Here is a 20,468-nt window from a genome sequence, read left to right as displayed (position 1 = left end):
ACTACTACATGATCTGCGGTTGTTAGGATGTAGAACTGCGGATACAGAGGTTGGATTGTAAAGTTAACTTGGATTTTTAACTGCATGGAGGGTCAGTGCCCCAACCCTGGAGTTGTTCCAGGGTCAGCTGCATTTGTACATATTGTGAGATGATCACAATAAGTCTAGTTAACCTCCATCATCATACATAGTTACAATTTTTTTCTTGTGATGAGAACTCTTAAGATCTACTCTTAAGTGAAAGAACGAATGTCAAAAATTCATTTAACCTATTAGTGAGGGAACCAGCAGGATGACAAAGCTGAAGTATCTATAATAACTGAAATCAGAGTGCAAAGTTTGATATCCTGCTTAATATCCTACAGGGCAATAAAACTGTAGCCTTTGGGGCTTATCTTTTCCACTAGACAAATGATTTGCGATGTAGCCATCTACAAATTAACATCTGACTTCACAGAGTCTAGGCCCTAATAGAAATAGTATTTATTCATAATAATTTAGAAATTATAGAAATTATTTTAAATTATTAAACATTATAAATAAATAAATTTATAATAGAAATCACAGGTATATTTCAGTAGGGCAAGGACTGGCAAACTATGACCTGTCCCACCCCAGTAGGCTAAATCCAACCCGTCACCTATTAACAGATTTCTTTATATCAATTTTCCTCATTAAGTCATGGTAGAAGATTCTTTTGAGGCCCTATTGCATTATGCTTACTAGTACTGAATTTAGGATTGTTGTATCAACACTATATGTGAAATTGGGCTATAGCTTTCTTTTCATGTGCTCTCTTTGTCAGAGTTTGAAATCGGGGTTATACTAACTTCATAAATTGGATTCTGACTGGGCTACCTTCTTCTCCATATTACACTTGTCTTATATGGCTCTAACTCCTCACTCTAGCTTACATAGTGCTTGACACATAGTAGGTGACCAGTAACTCTCTGTTGCTATGAAATGAAGCAGATTAGCTGTCAGGATATGGAGGGACTTCCATACTGACAAGAAGGATGATCTTAAACTTGATGACCTCTACATTATGATCTAATGGTTCTTGAAAACATGAAATATTTTTGCTATTTCCTCAAGACTAAATGAAAACTTAAAGAAAGTGTAATTTTCTCTAGTAGCTGCTATTTTTTAATTATTTATACTATCATTTAATTTAATGATAGCAGTTTAAAAGTGTAGTATCTGGTATGGGGATATTACCTCTTCTTCTTCTTGCTCTTCTTCCTCTTCCCTTTCCTCTTCTCCTTTTCCTTCCTTTTGGGCTTCTTCCTTCTTTCTCCTACGACTCTCAATAGCTTCAGGATCCCACTGATCTCTTGTGAATATGTATCCTGTACTACTGTGCTGCCTTTGCCCCGAAATTCTTTGGCATAAATCATAGTCAGGACACTAAGGAACAACATTAGTAATTACATAAAACATTTTGAATATGCCTTTACTTCCTATTCACATATTATGCAGTATCTAAACTCCCAAATTCCTCAAAACCTTGAGCAAATTCAATACTGTAAATGGCATTTTGAATCAGATTTTATCATATACCAAGAGAGGCACAAGATACAACTTTTATGCTATGACAACACTTTTCTTTACCCAAAAGTAACACATGTGAGAAAGTATCAGAAGCTTTAAGATTAAAATAAAAAAAGAGGGTTAGAATAACAGTAGAAAGAGCCAGAGAAATAGAATAGAAAATCAATTTAGTCAGCAAAGGTACACAGGAGGATTCTGGCAGATTAGTTTGAAAAAGCTGAGAATGGATGAAAATGGGGGAATAGCCACAATCTTATGACAAAAAAAATATATCTTGTATTTATAGTATTTACTATCATTTACAGCTTTATGGATGAAGTAGTTCATAAAATAGCATCAATGAATGGGACCTGAAAGGTCATCTAGTTTAGTCTAACCTTTTCATTTTGTAAATGAGAAAACTGAATCTGGATAGTAAAACAGGACAAAACCAAAGTCTATGAGTAATTTTCTCATTTCAAGTGCTTCCACGTGTGTAATATTTTACTCAATTCTTAAACTAACCCTGTAAGAGAAATAATACAATATGATTAAAGCCATTTTGCTGATCAGAGAAGGACTGCTCTGGCAGGGTAAGGTCACAATGTCATGAGGGGAAACTACAACTTGGGACCAGGCCTTCTGATCTGTAGCCCACGCTCTGTGACACATTATTAATGATAAACTAAGGTTTTGAGCTGTAAATCCTGCTCTGAATATTTTTCACGATAAACTCTGGATGACATTCTATAGTAGTGGTTCTCAAACATTAGAGTGTAACTGTATACAGAGGACCGTAAAAAAAAGATTTCTGCTTCCCCTGTGATTTATTAAGTCTAGAGTGAGGCTCAGACATTTTAGCAAACATTGTCAGTGATTCTGATGCCAACAGTTCATGCATCACACTTTTGAGAAACAAAGGAAGCAAGAAACTTTAGAACTTTTCGTGCTCATTTTCTGATTTCTTCAGACTACTTCTATATAGAGATGGGATGGGTATTTACTGAGGCAAGACTTTTATTTAGGGTTTCTAATTTTTTCACAAAAAAAGATCTCAACCCATTCTGGTAATTTAAAAAAACACATGTATATTTGCCCTCATTTGGCAACGCAGAATACCCACATTTTGGGTCCTTGACAAAGACTATTGTCTCCTGTTTTCACTTATAGGAAGTGATTTATTAATCTTAGGGTGAATCTGAAGGTATGCCTGGGAGCAGTGATCCTCAAACTTCAGCAGCATCCATGTGTACTGGAGGTTTTCTCAACACAGACAGCTGGATGCTACCCCAACAGTTTCTGTAGTTCTGGGGTGCTCCCTGAGAATCTGCATTTCCAACAAGCTTCTTGAGTGCTGCTAATGCAGTTGGCTCTCGGACCAAATTCTGAGAACCACTGCTGTAGCAGATCACTGGCCCTTAATGCACTTTTTTTGTTTGTTTGTTTCTTTAGTATACAGACCTCTTTAGAATATGATGAAAGCCATAGGCTTTTGCTTCAGAAAAATGTCCATGCACATAAAATTTGCATATAGTTTCAGAACGTTCATGGATGCTTAAGGATTCATGGATCCCAGGCTAAAAACTTCTGGTCTAGAAATCCCAGACTCTATTCCCAAATAAGGCCAAACCATCAGAGAAGTGTGTGCTGTACTGAAGTTCTATCTCCCATGAGGCCCTCTGATTATGCCCCAGCTACCTGTGGAAACTGCCATGGACACCCACCATCACACAATATCAATGGGGTTAAGGACTTCATTCTCTACGTTAACAATCCTTATGTTGAGACCCATGTAAGATATATCTCTCATTTTGTTTTTCCTGAGGAATGGCTTGTCTTTTCATGGGCAATGCGGATTTTATATAACTGGTCACATTTCCCCTTCTGCTTTGGTTCATCAAACTTAGAACCAAATTTATGACCCAAATTTAGTGAGCATTTGGAGCCTTATGGCCTGTATATCTCTGTGTTCTTATTCCACCCAGTCTTAATTTCCTATATAATCTCTGTGTTCCATGGCCTAGACCTTATATTTGGTTTCAGTTAATTGTTTGAGATTTTTTTTCTCTCCATTATACATATGTTCACATGGGTGACATTCTGAAGGTCACACAGGGATTTTGATTGGCCTCTAACCATGACATTGGGCTGGGGCTGCAGATGACCCCAACACCCATCACTGAATGCCACCTGTCTCTCACAGCTAGCCCAAACACACCACTGAGTCCCTGCACCTGAGCTGAGGACCATCTAATTTATTCTGAGTTGTCAAACCCTTTGGGGAATCAGGCAGGGTATTGTTATAAACGGTTATCATTCATGTTCATATAAACAAGTGGTCCTCACCTCACTGCATTCTTACCACAACCCTATGAAGCAGCTATCTTTGTATCATCTTTGTGAAGAGGAAATTGAGGCTCCTAAATGTGATTTACCATGTTCTACAGCTGGTAAAGGAGAGAAATGGGAACAGGACCAACCTATCAGTGTTCTTTAACATTCGTACATCCAATAATTTGTTCATTCTTTCATTTTATTTAACTGGCAAACATATTAGGTACCACTTATTGTGCTAGTTGAGGTTTACAGGAGTGAGACATGGTTCCTGCCGCCAAGTAAGGCAGAGTCTAGAAGAAAATGGACAATTACAACACAGTGAGGTAATATGATAGAAAAGAGCAACATGAATGGTCATCAGAGAAGTATTTAACTTTCCTGTGATGAAGCAGCTGTGGGGGAGAGAGAGAGGGAGAGAGAGGGAGAGAGAATGAGAGTTAGTTAATGTTTGTGTTGGTGCGGAGGGGTTGGTTGTTGGGGAAAGTTCTGCAGAGATGATGCCTGAACTGGCGTTCAAAGGATAACTGTGATGAAGCCTGGTGAAGAGGCAAGGAGGTGTTTCCCGTGGATGGAGCTACAGGTGCAAAAGCACAGAGGTATGACAAAGTATAATTCAGACCCTATAACTGACGCATAAATTATTATTTTCCTAACTCCTTAAAACAATTAAGAACATTCCTTGAATTTAACTATCAAAAAGAATGGTTATATATACCATACTAGAAACACAACTAATATTCTTACCTTAATATTGATTATAATATCAGGTTTCAAATTTAAATTTCTAATTAATTCTATTTGCTGGAAAATAGTCATGGCATCCTGTGAAAGTGACGGTATTTCAGTGATAATATAGCCTGTAGAGTAAAACATAATTTTAAAAGTTTTATAATATTATCAATGTCTGAGAGCATGGATTTATTATTATTACTTTATAAAAATATCATTTAGTTATTGATGAATACTAATGCTGGTCTTAAAATCATCTGTCAACATTTAAAAATTAATAGTTAAGGTTATTGCCACATGAATTATAACTCTGAATAATGTTTTTCTGACAATAAATAAAACCATTGGGCTAGGAGGAGACATCTTTAAAAATTCCAAATCAATTTATTTTAGGCACATGAGGTGCCTAGAGAAGGAAGTTCCATGCCAATAATTCTTTAACTCATGTTAGGAAAGCTCATATGATGAATGGTAAAGGTATATTATAGTGGGTTGCATGGCATATTATTTTTATTTCTTGAATTAATATTTCATAATACAATGGAATATATATGTATATGTTTATATAAGTTACAGAGAGTAATAAAATACCCATGTAACCCTCATACATTTTAAGAAACAACATTATCAATATGATTTTGCCTTAGTACATTTATTGGCTTGCATCCCTACCCAGAAACCTATATCTTCTCATTGAAATTCATCCTGGATACCATCATCATATTAGTTTCCTTAATATATTTCTTTAATTATGTCACTCTCTTGCTTGAGAAACCTTTCTCTTGTTAATAAATTCTTAACTCTGTTGCTGGGAATTAAAGCCCTTCGAACAATTTTTCTGCTGTTTTATAGAATATTTTTTTCTTGGAGGAACAACTGACAGACAAATTATGGTTATTAAGCTTTGATTTTTGGCAGACATTTTATAAAAACTGAATGGAGTGAGGCTGTCAAGACTGACCAGTGTCTCCTCTGGGACATGATGGCTAGCATTAACCCCTTGGTCTGACACATTGCAATTGTGGGTGCTGTGGTGAAGGGACTGCATGACTTAGCCCTAGATTGAATTCAACCTTGGGTAATTCCAGAGACCAGTCAGTTCCCAGAGTTCATGCCCTCCCCTTCTAAGAAACAAGGGATTACACAAGACCTTCCTCCCATTCCCTCTGCTGCCAGCACTGCCCACATTTGTCTATTGTAAGTGGATGACAGAAAGATGCTTGGCACTCTGTTTGCTGTGCTCTCCAGCACCCTGCCCATTACTACAACCACTGCCACTGCCCTGAGAGCTTATCAGGCATTCCAAGTGTGACTGTTTGCAGGCATGCCAAACCTTGGGTGCACATGTATATTTGAATGAGTTTCATACTTGATCTCTTCCCTGGTGGAGGCAGCAGAAGAGTGGGTTGTTTCCATGGGGTCTGACTGTCTCCTGATAGGCCATTATTTGGGTTGCCTTAATGTTCTGAGCAATGGATTTGGGGGCTCTACCCAATGAGAGGTGGCCAGTATCATCATATCCAGACCCTGGAAATCTGTCTATGGAAGAGTTGCGGCAGAGACAGTTACGTCGCTTGTTTATCTCACCTTTGAAGATTTACAGTGGAATAACTTAGTTCTCTGGATCCAATTCTGGGAAGATCTCAGGGGGATACTTCTTAGAGCTGCTGAGCCCACTGTCAACCTCTCTAATCCCAGAGACATGTTGTGAAGATGGAAGCATAGGTGAGGATTCCACCCTCCGTCCCACTTCTCCTCGACACCATTACCAAGCCCTTGCACTCCATGCTGAAAACAGAGGAATGGTAGACCCCATGCCACTCCTTGCTGGAAGGCTCTGCGTATACTATCATAGGCAGAATAGGCACTCAGCAGGCTAATGCCCAGCCTGCATCACCCCCACCAAGGGAAAACTCAAAGACTGTTCACACCACAGCCCAGGGGAAACCAACAGGCCCATACCGTCACTTTTCGCCCGCTTCCTGGCACAGTGAGAAGAAGGAGGTATTCCCTATAGCCACAGAACTGAAGATGGTATGCTACTGCTTTTAGATCGAAGTGTTGAGAGATTCATGGACATTGCGCAGCTTAGCATCCAGCCTGCCCTGATAGTCATCTCACCTCAGCCCAGCCTGGCATGAGTGGCCATATTGGTGACCAGTGACTTACAGTACCATCCACAATGTGCTATACCTGGGGCAGGGACTGCCCAGACCAGGGCTGTCCATCAGTCACGGAGGAAAATGATTTTTTCTGCAGTCTAGAAGGAGGATGCAGAGAAGGGCTTCTCAGGGTGCCCAGGAATTGACTCTACCATTTTCTCTTGGGTGAGGATGCAGCGCATGGAAGCTGATTTTGTCTCAAGGCCAACACAGCATGACAGGTTGTGAGTGAAGGGATTATAACTGTAGATTGTGTAACTTTTTTCTAAATAGTGACAGAACCTCCAAGTATAAAAGGGCTCTGGTACAGAAAAATATTAAGATTGGATCTGGCAATACTTTACTGACAGCACATTAGCTGTCTTTAGGGATCTTGGAGTCATCAATTACCCAGCCTTACCCAGCCCCTGACCCAAGTTAATATCTCTATTTTGAAAGCCCTTCACTTCCAATATTGCTTCTACCATCTACCAGGCTGCTGGGTAAGACCAAACATCAGAAAGAATCCTTGCTTAGCAGAGAGTTTCAAACTGTGTTTAGCAAAGTGCTAGGTTCCCAAGAAATTCCTTTGGGGCTGCTGTAGGACAGGTGAGGGGAGGCTGGGCAGAAGGGGCTCAAGGTCCTGCCTTCACTGTAGCCTTTAAACGAGCCCAGTTGTGCATGACTAGACCGTGGCCATGCACTTGCATGCTGATAATGTGGAACTCAGACTCAAGAAATCATTTATAGGGACTTCCCTGGTGGCACAGTGGTTAAGAATCCACCTGCCAACGCAGGGGACACGGGTTCGAGCCCTGATCCGGGAAGATCCCACATGCCACGGAGCAACTAAGCCCGCGAGCCACAACTACTGAAGCCCACGTGCCTAGAACCCGTGCTCTGCAACAAGAAAAGCCACTGCAACGAGAAGCCCGCGCACCGTAATGAAGAGTAGCCCCTTCTCGCTGCAACTAGAGAAAGCCCGCACGCAGCAACAAAGACCTAATGCAGCCAAAAATAAATAAATAAATTTATAATAAAGAAATCATTTATAGCACTCTCCTCTGCAAGCTCTCAGGATAAGTACCAGTGCACAGGAAGTCTAGGGGAAAGAGGAATACATTAAATGACAGCAGGAGGTGCAATCAGCAAACTCCAGAAGGTAGGAAACTCTAAAAGACAAACAACCAGTTTTTTCAGCATAGAAAACACAAGATGATGTAAAGAGGTAGGGGCAACTTACAGATTAAAAGGTACTTGTGACATACTGATAAGTATCAATATGTGAAACCTGTTTGGTTGGATCCTGCTTCCAAAATCAAACAAACAAACAAACAAAAAAACACCAACTAGAAAAAAAATATGAGGCACATAGTGAAATTTGACAATAGACTGATTAGTAGATGATTTATTATTAATTTTTTAGGTATGATAATAGTAATGTGATAAGTTTTAAAAGAGTCCTTATCTTTCTGAGATACAGACTAAAACATTTACAGATGAACTGATATGATATGGATTAGCTTCAAAATAAAGTAGGTTGGGGGGAATGTATGCAGAGGCATAGATGAAATAAGATGAAACAACAGTTGTCATTGTTGAAGCTGGGTTTTTGACACATGGGGGGATTTTATATCATTCTCTACTTTTGCTTGAAATTTTCTGTAATAAGAAGTTAAAAGGGTTATGAACACTGTGAATGGCAGAGCTGAGTAGATTTATTTTTCTCATGTTTTTTCCTTTCTCTTTTTGCCAATACTTATAATTTATGCCATTTTTTTGTTGCCATGTAAGTCACTCTAAATTTTCTCAAGAGGTAATGTGAGGTAAAGAATAAACAAAAAGATATTTGCCTATCTAACTTTACATATGCATTTTCAGTTTCAATCATTATACTTTTTGAGGTCATTTATTGACCTATGTCAGAATTCCGTGATTTTCCTTTTTACCTTTTTGTTCATTTTACTTCCCACATTCTGGGTGTTTTTCCCAAGTTCATCCTCTTTATTACTGATCAGTAGATAGATAAATGGATAGATAGCATATTTATATGAAATAAAGGAGATGATATCGGGATATATATCTATATATGTATGAATAGATATAGTTCATTCTGTACATAATCTATATATAGATCTACCTATAGACATAGATGATATACATATATATATATTTTTTTCATTGTACTGCACTTTATTTGTATTCCTTTATTTGTATTCCTGTATTCTTTTTGAAGATTGAATCATATAAACTTAAAATTTGAAAACAAATGTAGATTCTGAAGAATAAAAACAAGTGAACAAGCAAATAAAACTATTGGAGTTGCTCAACTGAATTCGGACTCTGGGATTCCTTTCCTATGCCAGGGCAAAAAAAAAAAAAAAAATGCAATTTCAGGAATTACTTGTGCCTCAGATAAACCACGAGTTTTAAGGCTGCATTGATAGCCACTGCTGTATAAAAATAAGCATACCAAAGTGAGAGACTTCTGGGGAGTTGAGCTTCTCCAACATTAGCTTTGTGACAAGTTCATCTGGAATGCTTTGGCCACTGATCAGCATCGACTGCAACTAAGAACAAACACAGATATTGTACATGATTGTATAATGTACCTGTGACACACAGCTTTTAAGGAAATTGTAACAATTTTGAAAGTTAGATTTGTTTACCATAGCTCCTGATTCAGTGTCACTGGCAATCTGTTCTTCCAAAATCGGTAAAGCTAAAATATGAATTCAAAATATTAGCACAAATTGTTATTAGAATTTCCAAGTTAAGAAACATATTTGTGTGTTTTTTAACTAGTAACAAAGATTAATATTTGTGTCACTTTAGAGTTTACAAAGCACATTTATACACATTATGTCATTTAAGCCTAACTAAAGTATAAGGTAGCAAAATGTATTCCACAGAAAACTTGTCTCTGACACTCACTAGCTAAAGGATCTTGGGGAAGATAACTTCCCAAACACCTTTGCACCTTGCATGCTTGTGCCCTGTGTAGTATGCAAGGGAATATGAGGATGAAATGAGGTTGTATATGACAGTGATTTGGAAATTACAAAGTATCATACAGAGTATACAGTAGTATTACCAGTCCAGATACTTTTATAATCATATGTAGTTACATCTACAGCCCATTAATTTTGCACATTGATTGTATAAAAGGAAAATATGCATCAAGAAATGTTAAAAATAGATGAACACTGAAATTTATCTAGCAAAAAGGGGTCCTGAGGCTGAAATTCTAATAACTTGGTTCCTTTTTAAGAGGAGATATTTCATTCCATGATGGAAGATATCCTGGGACAGAAATGACAGGGGTATAACTTAGGGGAGGACCCAGGAGCTGATTATGTCCCTAGCTGCTAATAATCTATGGAAAGTTTGGCACTTTTTAAGATTTCCTACAAGTGAATTTTATTTTGATAAAAAAGGGGAAAATTTTAAAGTTTGTGTGTGTGTGTGTGTGTGTGTGTGTGTGTGTGTTACGTGTTGCAGAATTGTCCTCTCCCCCAAGTTGTACCAGATCACAATATCACTAATGGCATGTGAAATGCTCATTTGATAACATTCTTGCCAACAATGATGGTAGAAACTTTAAAGATTCACTGCCAATTTATTAGGCAAATATAGATCAGCATTATTTTAATTAGCATTTCTTTGAGTAACAGTGAAGTTAAACTCTTTTCTTATATTTGTCCATTTTTATTTCCACTTTTATGAATTACAGATTCACTCTTTTGCTTATTTTTCTATTAAGGCACAAATGGTTTTATTGATTAAAAGAATATTTATATACAAAGACATCAACCCCGGTCACATATATTGCAAAGAATGCAAAGCAAATTATAAATAATAAAAAATAAAATTTATCATTAAAGATAATTAAGTCCTAGAAAATCTCCCCAAGAGCAGCTGTGAGAGTTCCATCTCTTTTCACATTTCACAGGGAGACACCCCAAACACACATATCCCCAATAGTTCTAAATTACAGAATTAGAGAATGGGAAGCAGTAGAATGGAGTCAAAGATGTTTCATAAACGTCCTAAATTCTATGACCAAAACTAAGACTAACAGAAGGGCAAAACATGTTTGATGCTATTTTAAAGATAATGTTCACTGTGTTGATAGTGATGTGTGATAAAGCAAATATAGCAAATATTAATAATAGACTAATAGATAGTAAGTAGATGGGCATATGGGTGTTCACTGTACAATGCTTTACATTTTAATGCATATTTGAAAGTTTTCATAATAAAATATTTGGGAAAAAAGATAAAATTTACCTTCTACGCGAATACACTTCCATGCCTGTGTTATCTGTTGGGCTAATGTTGTCTTACCAACCCCCTTAAAAAGAAAGATATTATTTAAAACCCAATAGAATAGCTATTTGCCAATAAAACAGATATTTTTAAAGATTCTATTGATGGTTACTATAATTACATAATATTATCAAGTAAAATTTTTTTCCATACAATAAATAAAGAATAGATCCTAGATATTTATAGCTTCATTTTTCTCTATTAACTGTCCCGTTTGCCACGTTTTGTGAAGTGATTTTTTTTTTTTAATTAAGAAAACAGCCCTGAAAGCAGGAAGCTGTACCATAATGGTATTCTAGGTATTGCACTCTTCCGATTGTTAAATTTTGTAATTTTGAGTACAAATCATTTTGATTATATTGAGATTCATCATTTTATTTCCTGCCTAAAGTTTATAATTGTGAATTTCTTGACAGACTTCCATTTAGTAACTTTCAAGAGCAAAAATTCCTTCTTAATGGACATCTTTGAAAAGTATCATAGTTTAAAGATAGAAGTTCACTTTAATGAAGTAACAGTTACATCTGATTGCTTCCACTGTTGACTTTTAAAATTCTATTGATTTTAGAAACATAATAGAAGTTACTGGAACCATTTCTTGACCCTGTCCCAGGGTCTCTAGAAAATCAAGTCAGCCCTCAGACTCTGCTATTCCGGAGAGGCTTTATATTAACCACCTTAGGCCCTCTAATGGTAACTACCAACTAAGCTCAGAGGCTGAAAAAAGCTCTCATCTAGAGGTCCTTACTAGAAAGGCGAGCTTACTAGGAAGGCGAGCTATCTTACGACAGCCATTCTTGGTTTCTTCCTGTTTTGCAGAAAGATAATACATAGGTCCACTAACACACTGTGGGTAAAGATGAAGCACATCCCCTCTCAGGAGCTTTAGACACTGATGAGAGTATCCTCCATTTGTCTCTTTAGTGTCCTGTCTTCACATATCCAGAGAGCCTCACAACAAATTTCACAGAAAGTTTTATATGAAAATTGAGTGTGAAATAACCTTGGATCACATACTACTAACAATTGTCATGGTGCAGTGCTTTGATGAGTTAATTTATTCATAATATAAAAGCAAAGATAAATACAATCTAGGTTCCTTTTCAATAATAGTATACAAGAGGAGAGAAAGTTATAATTTACAACCAATACTATTTCAGAGTTTGTCATACAGTGAAAGTCTAACAAACACTCCAAAAAAAATTAGCACACGATGTGGTTTTCAATCTTATATGGTAACATGAGATTATGACTTTAAAAATTAAAAAATATATTAAATAATAAGTTAGAAGAGATAACTTACTGGTTTCCCAAATACAACAAAGCAAACAGGTTTAGACAACATAAAGTTTTTGTCAGCTTCATCTTCATTAAATATATCCACAAAAGGATGCTCTTCTGTCTTCTCTTGAGAAGTCATAATACAAAATACTACAGTAAGAAAGAGTAAGATTGTTAAAGTGCCTAATTTAGGAGGAACGGGCAGGCAGGTTGGGAGAACTAGAATATTCTGTGAATTTACTTAGCCCAGAAGCCATTCCATGCCACTATGAGATGGATTTTGCCAATAATGGCAAATAAGTTAAACTGATCTATTAAAACAATAATAGGTTCATAGTTTGAGACAGAAAGCAAAAGCCAGCTATATGCTATATAAGACAGCTAAAATAAAGTATCTTTGAAAGACTAAATTAAGGAAAAAATACATACATGTATATATTCACATGTATGTTTTGATGTGTGTATTCTATTAAAGATCAAATTAATGTACACACAACCAGCCAAACAAAAACCCAATAGCAAATGCTTTAAAAAATCAAACTAAATATGTTATATGTGTATACACATATAAATTTGTCAATGGGTATGTGTGTAGGGCCTACTAATGGCTCTAGTTAGAAATCCTAATGGAAATGAGAAAATACGTAGAACTGAAAAATAATGAACATAATATATACCAAAATATATAAGCTCACAATTTAAGAAGTTAGAAAAAGAAAAATAGATATTAAAAATTAATAAAATAGAAAAACATTATATAAAGAAGGGCAACAAAGCTAAAGAGCAGTATTTTGAAGAGATTTACAAATAGAAAACTCTGTCAAGATTGATCAAGAACAGAAGATAGAAGGCACAATTAAATAATATTAAACATTGGTTTTTTAGAGGTGTGTTTTCTCACATCTCAAAACTAAGATTTTCCTGTGTTTTCATTGTTGTTGATTTCTTTCATTAATCAGAGACTGTTCTCCATATTATATTAATTCTTTGAAATTTGTTGAGTCTTGCCTTATGGCCTACCCCATGGTAATTTTCAAAAAAATTGTCTACATCAAGTTTGTGAATTTTATTGGTTAAATCTTCCATAATGCTTACTGATTTACTGTCTACTTGATCAAACAATATTAGACATAGGAGGAAGGACCACAGAGAAAATGCTGCAGATATATAGATAATAAGAGGCTATCATAAAGTTATCCCAAATAAATTTGAAAACTTAGGCAAAATTGACAAATTACTAGAAAAATCAGCTTCTTAAGAAACAGAGAAAACTTCAGTGTTCTATAACCATTAAGGAAACTGAATTGGTAACTAAAAATCTTCCCACAAGGAAACCAGATGGTTTTATTGAAGTGCTCCAAGTCTTGCAATCTTATAAACACTCCTTCAGAAAAAGGATAAAGTGGAGACTTCTTACTTAATTTATGGCTCTCATATAACCTCCATACCTATACCAGAGAATAGTCCAAAAAAGCAAAATTATATGCCAACTTCATTCATGAACAAGATTTTTTTTTTTTTTTTTTGCGATATGTGGGCCTCTCACTGTGGTGGCCTCTCCCGTTGTGGAGCACAGGCTCCGGACACGCAGGCTCAGCGGCCATGGCTCACGGGCCCAGCCGCTCTGCGGCATGTGGGATCTTCCCGGACTGGGGCACGAACCCGTGTCCCCTGCATCGGCAGGTGGACTCTCAACCAATGCGCCACCAGGGAAGCCCCCCATGAACAAGATTTTTAAAAATCCTAATCAAAGTATTAGCAAGTTGAATCTAGCAATATATGAAGAAGATAATAACATCATGGCGAAGTTGGGCTTCCCCAGGAATTCAAGGATGGTTAGTATGAGAAAATTAATTTATCATATTAAAATAAATTTAAGGAGAAAAACTATATGATTATCTTAATAGATGTAGAAATAGTATGAGACAATTCAACACCCTTTAATATTGAATAAAAGATAAACCTCTTAGCAACTAATAGAAGGGAACTTCTTTTATTGATAAAGGGTATGAATGAAAGACACCCTTATATTTAATGATTAAATATTTAAAATGTTCTTTTTAAGACAAAAGAAAGAAAAGTGTAATTATTCCCAGTTGATATGACTGTCTACATAGAAAACCCAAATATGTCACAGATAAATTTTAAGAATAAAATAATCCAATTTGCTAAATTCAAAACCATTATACAAAATTCAGTTGCATTTCTATATATCAAAAATAGCTAGAACATGTAACCAAATATAAATATGACTTAGCAGCAAAAATATAAAATAAACAGGATTAAATAGTACAAAAGATATACAAGCCCTTTATGGAAAAGTTACAAAACCTTATGAAAATACTTTAATGAATAGACTTGAAAAATGAAACAAAACTTTGTCCCAGTGGTCTGGGACATTGTTCAGAGAACAATGAAAAATGGATTGGAGGGGGCTATATACTTCCAGGTAAATGTAATATGATTACATTTCTCTGTGGAAGTTAAGAATATTCAAATGGGCTTAATATACCAATATTATTTTAAGATGACAATATGAAATAAGATGTAGTAAGAAGTATTACTAGTATATTAAAAAGATTTGAGATGAAAACTTCAGGAACTAAAGGGCTGAAATTTCAAGTTTTTAAAAAATACCATCAAAATAAGTAATGCTAGTATAAAATGTAGTTGTAAAGGAGAAAATGCATCTAAACCTCTTAGAGAGATCATGCATTTATTAAGGAGTCTCCGTAAAGCACACTAAAGCCAGGGCCATAAGGCCTGGGATGGGGATATCTAGTTGGATGTCTAAGTACCTTGAGTTTTGAACCCCAAGATTACTCCCAAATGCTCTGTATTAACAGAAGCAACCTTCTCATTTACGGAAGAGAGCAGCCTCTCCATGCCTCACCTGAGGCAGATGCCTCAGAAGACAATGCTCGACTTTTACAACTTATTTCCCCTCATAGCTTCTAGAGCAGTAACTGGGGTCAAGTGTCAGCCCAGCCCAACTGGGGAGGCACTGGACAGGAAGAAAGGTGTTATGCACCTAAAGAGCTCCAGGGCCTGGCTATGAGTGTACCAACAGGAACCAGGAGAACACGCCTGGGAAAGATCTTGAGGATGTCAGGTGAGGGGAATGCAGACTGGATAGGAGTTTATTGATAGTGGGCTGTCTCCCGTGACTCAGTTTAACATCCTAGCTAGGACACCTGGAGCAAGTCCTAATTCACTGCTGGTAAGGTTACTTGAAGCTTGGAAAAAAACAATGGGATGTAAATGCCAGAACTGCCTTGACAGGTCACAGAGGCAGGTGTTAAATACTCACAGAAGCGGCATGTTAAGTGGATTTATTATGTTAGGCCAGAGAACCATCAGCCTACTCTGCTGTTTGGGATGGACAGAGGGCACTCTTTTCAGGAAGATGTTAAGGAATGAGCTAGTAAGGGAGCACTGGCATCATTACGAAGCTCAGTGATGGCTGTCCGTTTTTGGGCCAGGATTTAAAGTAAGGGAGAGGGCTTCCCTGGTGGCGCAGTGGTTGAGAGTCTGCCTGCCGATGCAGGGGACACGGGTTCCTGCCCTTGTCCGGGAAGATCCCACATGCCGCGGAGCGGTTGGGCCCGTGAGCCATGGCCGCTGAGCCTGCGCATCCGGAACCTGTGCTCCGCAACGGGAGAGGCCACAACAGTGAGAGGCCCGCGTACCGCAAAAAAATAAAATAAAATAAAAAAATAAGTAAAGTAAGAGAGAGGCCGCTATGATACTGAGTTCTCATGTGTCAGTGGGGATGACAGGGTCTGGAAGAGCAGAGGCCAGGTGGCAGCCCTTAACTGTGAGAAACAAAGTAGGTATAATTACTATAATGGGCAGCAAGCCCAGAATGGCCACAAGCAAGACCCACAGAGATCTGCAGTGATAGTGATAAATCATGGGCTCCCTAGGGGTGAGACAGATGAGCAGCCAATGAAAGTGTTGATTAACTTACATTTCTAAAAACGAAAAAGGGTAAGTGAACCAAAGGCTGATGTCAGCAGCCACAGTGGAAGTCATGATTCCTTCTTCATGATTCCAGAGCCCATTGACTGAAGGGACGGCAAGGAGTCCTCGAGGATCTAGCCTACAACTCCATAGCAAGTATTTATAATAGGGATTCCCCAATCCTTCCCCAAGAGAACCTACAACAATTAACCAGAGAAATAGACACTGTGGAAATAGGAATATTCTCCTCTTTGAACAGTTATAGGACACATGGTCTCAGCTGACATCAATACCAGCAGATCCAAAATGCCATCATAGCCTCGTATTAGAGCGAGGGCAAGTGGAGAACCAGTGATAAATGGAACCTTGGCTCAAGTCTGTCTTACAGTGCATCCAAAGAGTCTGAAGGATCACTCGATGGTTATTTTCCTGGGCCTTGAGTGCATAACAGGGATTGCAGCTGGAAAAACCTTCACAGGGATTCCCTAACTGTGGAATAAGGGCCACTGTGGTTGAAAAGGCCAAGTGGAAGCTCATGAAACTGCACACCTGCTCCCTAGCCTCTGCCCTAGATAAACAATAGTAAATCATCCTGAATGAAATGGAAGAGTGCTATCCCAAAACTATTTAAAAGATGCATTGTCCTGTTTAATTCTCTAGTCTGAATTTCTGCAAAAACCAGATCATGACAGATGATATTGGACCACTGTAAACGTTAAGTAGGGGCAGCCCCAACTGCAACTGCTGTGCAGAGAACTTTACTAGATGGACACAGCTTCTTATACTTGATATATAGCTACTCAGCTGGAAAATGCATTTTTTTTTTTCAATACACATCAAGGAGGAGGATCAGAAGCAGTCTGTATTTACTTAGAACAGTCAGCAATGGACATTTAGTCTTACCCCGGGGCTCTCCTGCTCTTTGTAACAAATATAGTACAAAGGGGTCTTGTTGATCCACAATATTGACAATATCAGACCTGGTGAGTGGGAAGTAGCAAGTGTTCTGGATGCCCTCATAAGACGTATGGGCAGCAGAAAATGGGAAATAAACCTACAAAGATTCGAGGACCTGTTATATTGGTGACGTTTTAAAAGGCCAGTGGTCTGGGACATTCTGAGACATTCTCTCCAAGGTAAAGGACAAGTTACCGTACCTTACACCTTCTACCTCTAAAAAAGAGGTGCAATATTTTGTAAGTCTCTTTAGTTTTTGGAGACAGCATGTAGCACATTTGGGAATACTGCTCTGATCCATTTAAGGGGTGACTTGGAAAGCTGTCAGTTTTGAGTAGGGCCGAGAGCAAGAGAGAGCTCTGCAGCAGTTTCAGGCTACGGTGCCGAGGCCTTGCTTCATGGGCCATATACCTGGCCAGATCCCACGATGCTAGAGGTAGCTGTGCTGGGTAGGATACCTTTTGGAATCTTAGAATGCCTGGCCATGGGACGTCACACGCAAGTGCCCATCGTGAGCTGGGTATGTCAGACAATCAAGTCCTCAAGTTGGGCAGGCACAGCAGTAATCCACGGAATGAGAAAAATGGAGCACTGGGATCAGGCCAAATACATTTCATAAGCAAGCAGCCTAGACACCCCCATGTTACCTATCTCTGGTTCACCAATGTCCCTTGGCTCATACCTCATATGGAATTCCCTGGGAACAGCTGATAAAAAAACGAAAAAAAAAAATCATGGATGAATCACGATATATTGGTGCAAGCTGTAAACGGAATGCTTTCAGACTTTAGTCCCATTCAGGTGCAGCCCTGAGAGATGGTGATTAGGGGAAATCCTCCTGGTGGGTAGGGCTTTAAGCAGTATTCCTAGGTCCTCAATTTGGAGAACGGTGCTGAATGGCTTGGTGCAGGGACTGGAAGGAGCAAGACTGGATGATAAGAGAAAAAAGAGCTCTGGGGAAGAAGCATGTGAATGGGGCTATGAGAGTGGTGTAACAAACATGATATATGGTGATCCCCAATGAGTCACACCCTTGTATAAGGAGTTATTGCACTGGCAGGTGGAGGTAGTTGCTGCTGCATAATTGGGGGCAGGGAGATATCTGTATTTTTGATAAATGGATCTATCTTCCTTTTCTTTTAGAAACTGGGACCACACACCGCCTTGAAGAACCAGTGACAAGGTGCTGGAAATTTAATGTGTGGGGAGGGGAGTGACTATGAGTGGCACAAAGAGAGGAACGTAGCAGATGTTATTAGTGCCCTGCCCCTATCCACGTGATATGTGCCTTTTCCAGGGATGGCCAGCCCAACTTCCAAGGGCTGGCGTGTGTGATTCTTTGTCTAAGGACTCTTTGTCTAAGGACTCTTTCTAGCTGCCAGCACTTATTCTGCCTGAGCACAGGGCAGACTAGAAGTTACAGGGAATTAATGTTCTGCCATAGCAGCCCTCAACCAATAACTGATGGGAGTTGGTGAATAAATACCCCAGCTCCCTTTCCCCTTACAAGGAATAACTGGGACAGACATCCAAGCATTCCCCAGTGAATTCAGCCCACAGAGAAATTTGCTTGATAATATTCCCTTCATTAGCTTCCTTCCCTTTCCTGCTGTTGTTCGCTAGATTATTGCCCATGTAAACGATTTGTCCTCAAATTTTGTCTCAGGATCTCCTGCTGGGTGAACAAAACTAAGACCAGGTTCGAATGAAAGTGCTTAATTATACTATAACATAATAATTGAAAACTAAATATTGGAATACCAGAGTTCTACAGTTATTTCGAGTTGTTATCCTAAATAAAAACATTGTGCAAATACTTAACTCACGTTCAGAAGAGTTGGTTTCCATTATGAAGTGGAACAGAACTAAATATTTTTCCCAGTTAAAAGATCTAAGTCAATGCAAAATGCCAGAACTGACATGGCCATCTTTCTAGTTCTTTTTTTTATTCTTTTTTTTTGCGGTACGCGGGCCTCTCACTGTTGTGGCCTCTCCTGTTGCGGAGCACAGGCTCAGGACGCGCAGGCCCAGCGGCCATGGCTCACGGGCCCAGCCGGTCCGCAGCATGTGGGATTTTCCCAGACCGGGGCACGAAACCGCGTCCCCTGAGTCGGCAGGCGGACTCTCAACCACTGCGCCACCAGGGAAGCCCCTCTAGTTCTTAATAAAAAGGGTCCCAAACTATGAAAGAAAATGTAAAATAATAAATAATTAAATGTTAATTTTAAAAATTTGTAATTTCTTAATTTTGAATTTACAATATAATCCCTAATGCTACATTATGGATTTTAAATTTTAAAGTTTCCTTACACTTATAGCAGTTGAAAAATCCTCTAGCAGTGGGTTCTGCGGTTAACAGGGGGCCCATCTCCTGGGAAACCTAGCACTTCTACCTAGGCTGGGTTAGCTGTCACTAGAGTACATCTTACATCTCACAGTAGGTGCTCAGTAAGTATCTGTGAAATGAAGACATTGATACTTGAAAAGGGAAGTGGGTTTAAAAAGTGGAATTTCCGGAGATCCCGAAGTTTAGTTTTGCAAGAAAAGGAACTGGTCTGGGGTCCGCGCAGGAGGTGGAATTCCATTCGTGCGACACCAAAATGCATCCGAGCGGTGGACTCCTACTCCTACTTACCTGGCCGCAGCGGACCCCAGCGGACCCCACCAGCAGGCCGTAGCCGCCTCCCGGGACTCTCTGTGGAGCGGTTGCCAAGAGATCTGCTGAGCGGTTGCCAAGAGAACCCAGAGCTGAGAAGAGCGCAAAACCTCTCGGGGGGCGGGGCCTCGGGAGGTGGGGCTGTGATTTATTTTCTCATTTTCAATATTCACTTTTGTACCTAATTTTGTATTCATAATTATAATACACTCCTTTTCACAAAAATGGAAAGTGATGATCAAAGAGGGTACATGCATTGTCTATTTATGTTCACGCACATCCAAAGGAAGAAACATTATTTTTTTATTTTTATTTTTTTAAGAAACCTTATTTTAACGCAGAACTACAAAGCCAGTGCTACACTGCACTGCATTACACTCGGCAGCTCATTTTCAGAATTTACAGATGGTTAACCTCGTGCACAAGTATGTGGCAAAGTTGGTAATTTCCAACTTTAGATGATTCAAAAAAAATTGCTTGAACCACACACCCTCTGGACAATGTGGGTTTTGTTGACTCTCCTAAGGATAAAATAGACAACAAAG

At 38.5% G+C, this 20,468-nt stretch overlaps 1 protein-coding gene across 1 annotated transcript in view; it reads right to left on the bottom strand.

Annotated features, from left to right (window-relative positions):
- Positions 1-19,987, bottom strand: part of AK9 (adenylate kinase 9) — a 120,582-nt gene extending 100,595 nt beyond the window's left edge. The window contains exons 1-7 of the mRNA XM_060030124.1: positions 19,903-19,987; positions 12,370-12,497; positions 11,028-11,091; positions 9,407-9,459; positions 9,211-9,307; positions 4,612-4,724; positions 1,219-1,407 (exon numbers count right to left, since the gene is read on the bottom strand). Of these exons, the coding sequence (XP_059886107.1) occupies positions 1,219-1,407; positions 4,612-4,724; positions 9,211-9,307; positions 9,407-9,459; positions 11,028-11,091; positions 12,370-12,486 (633 nt within the window). The 5' untranslated portion in view covers positions 12,487-12,497; positions 19,903-19,987. The remainder of the gene's footprint in view (positions 1-1,218; positions 1,408-4,611; positions 4,725-9,210; positions 9,308-9,406; positions 9,460-11,027; positions 11,092-12,369; positions 12,498-19,902) is intronic.
- Positions 19,988-20,468: the final 481 nt, after the last annotated feature.

The sequence above is a fragment of the Delphinus delphis genome, chromosome 14 (genome assembly GCF_949987515.2).
Source record: "Delphinus delphis chromosome 14, mDelDel1.2, whole genome shotgun sequence".
Taxonomy (NCBI): Eukaryota; Metazoa; Chordata; class Mammalia; order Artiodactyla; family Delphinidae; genus Delphinus; species Delphinus delphis.
Note: the sequence above shows the minus strand (reverse complement) of the source record. Positions and strands in the feature narration are given on the sequence as shown.